A 10,830-nucleotide genomic window follows, 5' to 3' on the forward strand; every position below is an offset into this window, starting at 1 on the left:
TTGGAATAATCACAGAAATGTACTGCATTTAATTTTTACAGTAATAGGCTGTAAAGAAATTTTACAGTATGAACCTCTGCTGCCAGCACTGTACCGTTATATCATAGTGTAGGATTTTTTTTTTTACAGTGTAGGATTCATTCATTCATTTATGATCACATGGATCACATGCTGGAATTATTTTACTAACCCTAAACCTTTTTTTGGTGATCTTGTATTATTGTTTTTTTTTTTTTTTTACTTTGGATACAATCTTGACATTTTTACTTCTAAATAAAATAATAATAATACTGTATAATGCTTGACTGTGTTTTTGTTTTAAGGAGAAACACATTTTTGTTCGGTTGTATCTACACAGACATCAGCAGCTGCTTTTAACAAATTTTATTGATCATTTTAATATCAGGCTGAACTGTAAATGATATTTATTAATATTTGAATTGTAATGACAAAGTCCTCAATCATAATGTGTAAAAAATCAGACTGTATAAATGTCAGTGTTATATCTCTAGTGCTAGTACAGACACCCCTGCAAAACTGATTTCCCCTAAAATACTACACTGGAATGAAATGTGCGATTATGTCAGTCATGTATGTGATTTTGTAGGCTGTTTTATGCCTGCACTTGACAAAACCAAGGAGAAATCTTCTCTTCAAGTTTACAGGACTGTTTTAAACTTCCATATGCTTTGGGTTTAATAATTAGATTCTGCACATATTTTAGCCAGGTCACATGACTTTAAGGCATAATATTTAAATAAAAGTATTTAAAACTATTCTGAATTATTTTTCTTGTGAAATAATCAGTATTTATACATTAATTCCAAAAGCATGACGTTATAATAAAGAAAATAATGAAAATGCCTGCAGAGTCTCTAGACTGCTACTTAGAACCTATGTACAGTCATGGGAAAAAAAAGGACACCCTCCTTCAATTCTATGTTTTTATTTATCATGAATTATATAACAATTGTGTGGTCCTCCCCAACTTCTATAAACAAAGAAATAACCTCAGGTAACAGCAAAAACACAAATGACTTCAATATATAGTCATTTTTTACTCAAAACATAAACCAACACTCAGAAACTAGGTGGGAAAAATAATTACACCATACAAGAAGTGGACAAATTTGTTGGCACCCTTCCACGAAAAAAGAAGAACCCACAATTTTCTCTGAAATAACTTGAAACTGACAAAAGTATCATCCATCATTGTTTATTCCATATTTAATAAAAATCAGACTTTGCTTTTGATTCAACAGAATATTTTAAACGATAAATGAAAATGGCATGGACAAAAATGATGGGACCCAAAACCTAATATTTTGTTGCACAACCTTTAGAGTATCTGTAGCTCTCAATGAGACTTCTGCAGCTGTCCCACTCTTCCTGAGCAAACTGCTCCAGCTGTCTCAGGTTTGAAATGTATCTTCTCCAGACTGCATGTTTCAGCTTCACAGATTCCATAGATATTCGATAAGATTCAGATCAGGGCTCATAGAAGGCCACTTCAGAATAGTTCATTGTTTTATTCTTAGCCATTCTTGGATGCTTTTACTGTGGGTTTTGGGTCTTTGTCATGTTGGAGGATTCATGACCTGCGACTGAGGGAGAGCTTTCTGACACTGGGCAGTACGTTTCACTCCAGAATGCCTTGACAGTCTTGAGATTTCATTGTGCCCTGCACAGACTCAAGGCACCCCGTGCCAGACACAGCAAAGTAGACCCAAAACATAACTGAGCCTCCTCCATGTTTCATAGTAGGTATGGTGTTCTTTCCTTTGAAAGCTTCATTTTTTGCCTGTGAACATACAGCTGTTGTGACTTGCCAAAAAGCTCCAGTTTTGTCTCATCTAAACAAACGACATTCTGCATTGTGGCTTGTCAAAATAAAATTCCAGTCTGGCTTTTTTCTGTTTTTCTTTCAAGAGTAGAGAGTCCTCCTGTGTCTTCTTCCATTGAGCCCACTGTAGCTCAAAAAGACACTGATGTACCTTGACCTTGGAGTTCAGTTTGTATCTCTTTGGAGGTTTGCCTTGGCTCTTTGTATAACTTTTACACTATCCTTCTATTCAATCTGGGGATGATTTTCCTCCTGTGACCACATCCAGGGAGGTCGGCTACAGTCCCATGGACCTTAAACTTCTTAATAATATTTGTAACTGTAGTCACAGGAACATCAAGCTGCTCGGAGATGGTCTTATAGCCCAGGCCTTTAACATGCTTGTCTATAATTTTCTTTCTGATCTCAATGTGGTACGATGATACCAAATGATGATGATACCAAATGATGATGATACCAAACAGCAGCGTGACTACTTTTCTCCATTTAAATAGGCTGAATGACTGATTACAAGATTGAAGGCATGTGTGATACTAATTAAAGAAAACAGTTAGCTTGAAATATGACTATAATCTGAATATTTATAATCTTTTCTAGGGGTACCAACAAATCTGTCCAGGCCATTTTAGAATATCTTTATAGAATAAGCAATAATTTATCTCTTTTCACACTTTCTTTGCTTTACTCTATGACATTGACATTTGACTTTGTCCAAATGTCCCACAAATGTTGTGGTGTTTATGTTTGTTTAAAAAAAAAATCTTGAAAGTGCAGTCTATCACCTTTTTAAATAGAGAAAATACAGTTATAAGTAATAAATCTCATCAAGTTTGTTTAGTTTGAACAAATGTGGATCTCAAACTTTCAGAATAACACAGCAATATGTGTACATACTAACATGATTATTATTGTACTCTTATAGAAATCCAGTTTTAGTATAGAGAGAGGAAATTATTTTACAGGAGCACTGGGTAAATGCATTTCCACATGTGCAGCGATCCATAAAGAAACAGTACTGTAGTAGAACTGCATGTAGTAAGAATTCAATTTAAACTTACCTGTGAAATTGTAAAACAGATATTCTGCAATAGCATAAGCCTTTTATCACTTAACCTTAAATTTAAAATCAAGGGGAGGCCAGTTAAATCTGTTCCCCCATGAATTCTCACTGGGACAACATGCACTATGAGTCACAGTTCCTGGGAGGAACTCATAAAACAGAGACATTACTGAGATCATGGTAGTACTTTAAATTGATCCTAACCGTTATATAATGAGGAAACTTCTTTTAGGAGCATTGATAAATCTGTTCCCCCTGTGTGCTCTCATTGTGAAAGCATGCAGCAGGAGTGAAGCTTGTCGATGACAATTTTAATACAGTACATTTCAGTATGAGTGCAGTGCATTAAATCTATAATAGGTATAATATACAGCTGTGATATGTTTTCCATGAGCACTGGGTAAATCCTTCTGCAGAAGGACAGTAACAAGATGGAAAATGGATAAATCTAATATGTGATTTTTAAGCAGAAATGCATTGCCAGTATCATTCCTGGTATTTTGTTTCTACACCAGTTATAATATGTCAGGGGGAAACTACTTATTTATGGGCCCCAGTTACACCTGTTACCTGTGTGTTTTCACTCCAAAAGTGTGTTTATTTGACTCATATACTTGGTTCTATTTGATCAGCATTGTCTTTCTTTATCATTCTTCAGCACTGAACACCCCCCCCCCCCCCCCCCCCCCAAACACACACACACACACACACACACACTCACATTTTTTGTTCACATATTTAACACTATCAGGTGATTAGTCTGTTTGACCCAATGTTGTGTTAAACACAGAGTATGGTGTCAGTCATGCATAAGCAATGACATTGATTCCTCACTGAGCAAGAAATATAATTTCACATTTCTGATTAATAATAACTGCATTTTATATCAAAAAGAATACGTCAGAATTTTTTATGATTACTATCCTAGTGTTAGAGACTCTCTCTCTCTCTCTCTGGCAAAACCTCTGAACTACTGTATGAAACATTTACAGTATTACCTACCTTTATTTTTCTCCTTGCTTTTTGACAGGAATGTGTTTACACACCTCTCAGAGTCATTAAAAGATCCTGTAGTTGTATTTTTATGTAAAAAAAGAAAGATTTTGTCTGGCTGAGCTTTCTGACTGATTCACTTAGCTAGTGTGACTTTACTTCCCTGTTTACTATGTAGTCAACTAGAGGACCATCCTATATTTTATCATAATGCAGAGTGTAGTGTAGACTGAATGAGAAGATGCATAATGTTTACCATTCATAACCCATTATGTTAAATTAACTGTGTTGCTGCTTTATTTCTGCAGTTAATTACGAGAATATTTTTGTAGAAAGTCCCAATAGTGTGCTATTCCAATAAACATTTTCTCGATACTGCAACGCATTAATTTACTGTAAATAATCATGAAGTTTCTCAACTGTTTTTCTCCCTCCATCTCTCTCGACATGCTGTAGTGATGTATCGTTTGAACGAGTCGGATCTTTGAATCGAGTTTTTTAGGTGAACGTTGAGAGCAGAATTGCATATACCAGGGGTGTCCAGTTTTATCCAGAAAGGGCCGGTGTGGTTGCAGGTTTTCAATCCAACCAAGAAGAAGCCACAGCTGAGTGTATTGAAAGCCAAGATCAACTGATTAAACTGGTGGAATAAGATGTGGCTCCTGCTTGATTGGAATGAAAATCTGCTCCCACACTGGCCCTTTGTGGATAAGGTTGGACACCTCTGGCATATACAGTCCCCTCCAAATGTGCTGGAAAGGCAAGGCCAATTTTTTGTTTTTTCCTATACACTGAGGACATTTGGGTTTGAGATCAAAAGATGAATATGCGCTTATAGATCAGAATTTCAGCTTTTATTTCCTGATGTTTACATCTAGATGTGTTCGATGAACTTAGAACATGGCACCTTTGGTGGCAGACCACCCAATGTGAGCAAAACTATAGGAACAAATAGTCTTAAAAGTAAATTAAAATAAATAAAACTCAGTAAATATTTGTCTCATACTCATATTCACCCAAATGCCTTCAGTGTATAGCAAAATCAAAAGAATTGGTCTTGCTGATCCAATACTTTTGGAGGGGACTGTATATGAATGAGGCAATATGACAGGGAGGATCTGCTGTACTGCTGATTGTAGAATTGGATAAATAGAAATGAATCTTCTTAATGAAACTCAGACAGCAGCACAGTAACATTAATACACGAATTCATATCTGTAGTGTCTGATTTTACAAATATTTTAATAAATTAGAGAAAATGCAATGCTGATTTTTTTGTTATTTCGAAGATAGCGTAAGATTTATTAAACAATTTCAGCCACTGTTAGCCAGTTGGTTCTAGCTGGTGAGCTGAATGAAATGATCTGATTATTTCTCATGAGCTGCTGGTTACATGATTATCCTTCCTGAATATCACCTCTGTCTCTGTGATCCTTCCGTCATGACCTCTGTCTCTGTGTCCTGCCTCCTTGTTAAGTACACTTTAAACAAGAATTTGCCAATAAATGAAAGATGATGTAATTACGCTGACATTTGAGATGCAACTACTAATATATCATTTCTCCTTACAGAATGAGTTCACATTTACTTTCCCCATTAGGTTAAAATCAAGACAGAATACTCTACATATACAATAACTTCTATCAGATGAACATAAAACTAATCAAAGCATGGTTTATTATCCAGTATCCCAGGATCTGTCAGTTGGAAGCAGTTACTCCTGTGCCCCTTGTGTTGTGGAGATGCGCAGACGCTGCAGCTCCTGCACATACTCTTTCTCCAGCAGCAGTTGTCTGCGCTGCGTCTGCAGGAGCTGCTGGTGGCTGCGCAGAGCTCGAGCTCTCTGGATCAGCTGCTGCAGCTCCTCACACAGACGATTGTTCTCCTCAGACACGTGTCGCATGTACGAAAGCAGACAGATTGATGCTTCCTGAGAGAGAGACAGAGAGAGAATAAGAATTCAGAATTCAGTGAATTGGTTTGTGTGTATGCATGTGTACAGCTTTACACTCACCTCGTTAGCTTTAAGGGTGAGTTCCTGCACCGTGTGTTTCGCCTCAGCCTTGTAGCGCTCCCTCTCTGTGAGGCTGTTAGCTTTTAGATCATGAAGAGTCTCAGAATGACGATAGCGTGCAGATACCACCTCCTGCTCCAGCTCAGCGATACGATCCAACTGCTGCTGCTGCAGACTCTACAACGCACACACACACACAAATTATACCCTTTGAATGAAAAAATATTTAATTAGAATTTCACAGTTAAAATTTGCCTAAAATAAATTATGTTCACTAGTAATTGTGACCAGTTTTAATTTCAATTTACTTATTTATCACGTGTACTTCACTGATTGAGCACCTTGGGACATGTTACAACATTTTACACACAGCCTACAGAAAATTCAGAAAATCTCATAAAGTTAAACAGACACAAAATTAACAATTAATTGCCTGCACACTTTCTAAAAAAAAAACAAAACCTTTAAACATAACACACAAAAAAAGGTTTTCATGGCTACCTTAACATCCCCGAGCTCAGCTAGTTCAACATTCAGCAGAGCCAACTCATTCTCCTTCTCCAAAATCTCCTTCTTCAGGCCTTAAAACACACACACACACACAGAAACAATATTATATCTGCACATTTTTTATTCTTTCTGAAGCATAAAAAAATATTAAAAGTTAACTGAAATTATTTATTTTAAAACTCAAAATCCAAAAAAATGCAACCCGTTCCTTATGTGCTCCCTCCAAAGGCATGTCTCCACAATTTTAAATGTGGGCTAGAATGTCTGAATGCTGGTACAAGAGAGTGAGGTGTTCAAGATTGATAGGCAAGTAAAGACACCTCCTTGTCTCCATTGTTTTGATGTTGGTGATCGATAGCATACAGTATCTAGCAACCTGGATTTTTATTCTGATAGCTGCCAGACTGTGACCACAACATTTTTACATTTTTACAAAAATGTTCTGACTTAAAAAAAAAACACAGTAAACCTTCTATAAACTGGTTCTAATAATCAGAAATTATTGCTTTGACACCTGAATCATCAGTCTGGTATCAGTCTTGAAGTCCATTTCAGAATGTGAGAACTCTCACGTGATCTTCCTCCTTATAACACTTTATCCACACACACACCCATGCATGCACATATGATCTCCGCACACACGCACACACACACACACACAGAAATGCATACACACCGTTGACCCGCTCCTCGTGTTTCTCCACCATCTGCTCTCTCTGTTTACTGAGCTCTTCCAGCTTCTGTTGCCTCTGATCACACAGAGTAACAATCGCATTCTGCCGCTTCTGTGTCCACTTCGACATGTACGACATGTATTCTTGCTGCAGAGACACCACAGAGAGAGAGTGGTCATTGCTGCACTATTGCAACACTACAATCAGTATACAGAGAGACATGGGTCTTTTTCAATGGACTTGAACACAGCAAAGATATTTGTTTCTTTAAAACAAATGAGGCAGAATTTTATGAACTCTACCCAATACTGGTTAGCAGTGTTGGGTGGATTATTCTACTTTAAGAAAAATATTGATGTATACTGAATGTGTATAATACTGAATACACTACCTTAAAACATTCGGTGTTGTATTGCTGTAGAATATATTCAGATCATTTTTAAAAATACATCTTAAAAGCACATGTTAAAAACCTGATCCATCTGTAAACGCTTTAGTAAATGTTCATGTTTGTTTTTAAACTTTTTACATTTAAACTTGGAGACAAGTGAAACAATTAAAACCTTTCTACTAACACTCGTCAGTGGAATGGATTTGGCCAACATGCCTGATAAAAATCTGATATTAAATGTTTTATTTATGTAGCAAAACACTGGGGTTTGACTTATATTGTTAAACAAAACTCGCACTTTTTTTTGTCTCTCTAACTTTAATATCTGAAATTAAACACCAACAACAGAAACATTATCTCACCACCAAACTAATAAACCCAATGTGGAGCCCAGTTCATGAAAAGCAATTCTGTCTGAGATTATGATGCTATTTCAGCAAAAATAAATAAATAAAAAAAAAAAAAATTTGTAAAACAAACTATTCCGGCTGGCCAGATGGACAGTAATGATATTTGTTGTGAGCTCTCTGCTGCCCTCTAGTGCACACGTGGGAAAGTGTGTACGTGCTGATATTAAAATAGTTTATATACATGTGTTAGTGTTTCCTTTAAATATTTCACTGAAATAATAATGTACAGACATTTTCATTTAGTGAATATTTTTACTCAAGGTCACACTTTCCTCTGACTGCTGCCATTTCTTAAACCTATAGCACTTCTCATACTCAAAGGTGTTTCTGAACCTTTACGGCTCTAAGCAAAATCCTCCTTTGGGCCTCTCCACTAACACTTCCGTACCGCTACTTTACCACACTGTTCCTCCTCAATATACTCTACACCATTCCTTACTCTACACACACCCCAATCACACACACACTCAAGGGGATCATTATTTGTGACCATATGGGACTGTTACGGCTTGCCTAACTTCTGCATTCTGCACCACAAAAAGGATTACTTTCACAATAAAACCACAGACATGAAAAAAATGTTAAATTTCATCAACGAAATTAACAGCAACAAAGGAATTTTTAATTCTCTGCACTAAATTGTAATACAAACTGACACAAGAAACTTTTTTGTGGTCCTTAGGTCCACAGGTCAACAAACCCATATAGTACCACTCTATATTTATTAGGTAATAACAAAGTGCTTGATTTGTTTTGCTGTTAAAAGTATGATTTTGTAACACAATTTTTTCATAATGAATCTCAACATGTATTTTGTGTGTCACAAAATGAAATGGCTATGAAGTGGCACCTCATGCACTGCTGTCACTTGTAAACTGAAGTACATTTCGAGCAAACATTGATATCTTTTATGCACAACATGAGAATTATGTTCACTTTTTTGTCAACAAAAATGTTGGCAATTCAGTGCACAAAATAAAAATAGCAACTTTTGATTTTTGTGCCTAAAATAACATGCCTTAACATGAAATTAACATGAATTTTGTTTCTTTTTCTGTGGACAATGTGTTATTTGGCTCTGACATCAAGTAACACATTTATTTCTTACACATTCAATCCTGCAGGTGTCATAAGCCTGAGTGTATCTTCCTTATGATGACCAGTGTGTGTGTGTGTGTGTGCGTGTGTGTGTGTGTGTGCTCACACTCTCCATGCGTATCTGGTTGGCCTCATTCTGAAGAGCCTCATTATCTCTTCGTCTGGAGTTAACTTGAGTTAAACTGCCTAAACCTCAAGAAGCATTGTTTAATTTCTAGTGTGTGTGTGTGTGTGTGTGTGTGTGTGTGCAGTAAGGATACAGTTGTTCTGCCCTCCTCTTGAGATTGCTGAGTGTTTCAGTCAGAGTTTCATACCTGAGAATCAAAAACCAAACCAGATGCTGTTCAACATTTAAAAAAACAACCCTACACCATGTTTTAAAAGATTTGGGACGCGACCTTCCTCTTACTCTCTGTGTAACTGCGCTTCACTTTCTGCTTCCCTTTCCCTGTCTTTTTCCTTCTCCGAGCCTCCTGACGCTTTGCTCGTCTTTTGCTTCGTCTTTTTCGGAGCCATTTTGGACAGGTAGTTAGGAGGTGTAGTCAGAACAACAGTCCCAGAAGAGAAGAGATGTAGTTTGGTGAATTAGTTAGCCTGTTAGCACGCTGTCCCCGGATACTCTGTAACCTAGCAACGGGACACACAGAGGCAGAGCTCGCGAGTAAACACTGCACAAGACAGAAGAGTTTTTATTATAAGCAAACGGTTAGAATGTTTCTATGTTTCATAGACATTATAATCCACTGTGATGTTTGTAAACCAATATTTACAGGTTTAAAAAATATCATTCAACCTTTTAAAGTCGAGAAAAGATAACAAGTGATTTTTGCTGAATAAGCCTCAGTGTAATCTCTGCTGAAAAAAATAAAATAAATAAAAAACACAATAGAAGCCCTGGTAGAATTTGTAATGGTTTTAATGGTAATAATGGGAATTGTATTGGTTTTAAGGGAAACTGTAAAAGTCCCTGTGGGTCTCTACTGGTAATTTGTTGCCTTCTGCTGGTGGCATGTGTTATGTCTAGTGGATACCATTAAGGACCAATAATAGTAATGGTGATGGTTTTACTGATTAGCTGATGGTTTGTAATGGTAGTTGTAGTGGAAACCATTAGAATTTCTGTGATGGTTTCTATTGTTGTTGTTTTTTTCTGCAGGGTTTTTTTTTTTTTTTTGCCTTAGGTTTAGAACTTACTTTTTTAAAACACTTAACTGTTTCCTATCTGATTTTCCTAAATGAGTACTAATTTTCTGTATACTGGGGCAATTCCTACATTATATTTTCCTGCATCATATATTAATAGGAATACTGAGAGCAGCAGTATTGAATATTGACTGAACGAGGAAAGGGAATGAGACACACAAGCTGGACATCAGTCTATCCTAGTTCTTTTAAAAGATCCGAGTCATTTGAATCGATTCACTGGTGTTTCAACAGGGCGAGAGAGGAAGAGGAAGTGAACCACAGCAGCTACAGTGAGCTTCATAAACTCTACTAAACATTTCTGCAAGATTCAGTATGAAAAACTTCCGAAAGCGCACAGAACATTTCTTATAAATAGCATATATGATACATATACAGCTACATGTATATGACTTAATTTATGAACCCTTACTTTTAATCTTTTTTAAATGGCATATAACATTATTATTATTATTATTATTATTATTATTATTATTATGTATAATACTACTACTACTACTACTAATAATAATTATTATTATTATTACTATTATACATAATGATAATAATAATAATAATAATAATAATAATAATAATAATAATTATTATTATTATTATTATTATTATTATTATTATTATTATTAAAGTTAGGCGT

At 36.0% G+C, this 10,830-nt stretch overlaps 1 protein-coding gene across 1 annotated transcript; it reads right to left on the bottom strand.

Moving 5' to 3' along the window:
• Window positions 1-4,165: 4,165 nt before the first annotated feature.
• ccdc166 (coiled-coil domain containing 166) lies at window positions 4,166-9,629 on the bottom strand. The gene is made up of 7 exons (XM_034303276.2): window positions 9,403-9,629; window positions 9,254-9,307; window positions 9,100-9,154; window positions 7,097-7,241; window positions 6,412-6,491; window positions 5,911-6,087; window positions 4,166-5,826 (listed from the first exon to the last, which is right to left on the bottom strand). Exons 1-7 carry the CDS (start codon window positions 9,507-9,509, stop codon window positions 5,611-5,613), a joined length of 834 nt encoding a protein of 277 aa, XP_034159167.2. The 5' UTR covers window positions 9,510-9,629; the 3' UTR covers window positions 4,166-5,610.
• Between the last annotated feature and the right edge of the window lie 1,201 nt (window positions 9,630-10,830).

The sequence above is a fragment of the Pangasianodon hypophthalmus genome, chromosome 4, assembly GCF_027358585.1.
Source record: "Pangasianodon hypophthalmus isolate fPanHyp1 chromosome 4, fPanHyp1.pri, whole genome shotgun sequence".
In the NCBI taxonomy this organism is placed as follows: Eukaryota; Metazoa; Chordata; class Actinopteri; order Siluriformes; family Pangasiidae; genus Pangasianodon; species Pangasianodon hypophthalmus.

Excerpts from the sequence above, each read along its gene's own strand:
- ccdc166 (XM_034303276.2), bottom strand. The coding sequence starts at position 9,509 with ATGGCTCCGAAAAAGACGAAGCAAAAGACGAGCAAAGCGTCAGGAGGC. Across the intron at positions 9,155-9,253 it reads AAGAGGAGGGCAGAACAACT|ACGAAGAGATAATGAGGCTC; the intron begins GTATCCTTACTG and ends AGTTAACTCCAG. Across the intron at positions 7,242-9,099 it reads ACCAGATACGCATGGAGAGT|CAAGAATACATGTCGTACAT; the intron begins GTGAGCACACAC and ends GTGTCTCTGCAG.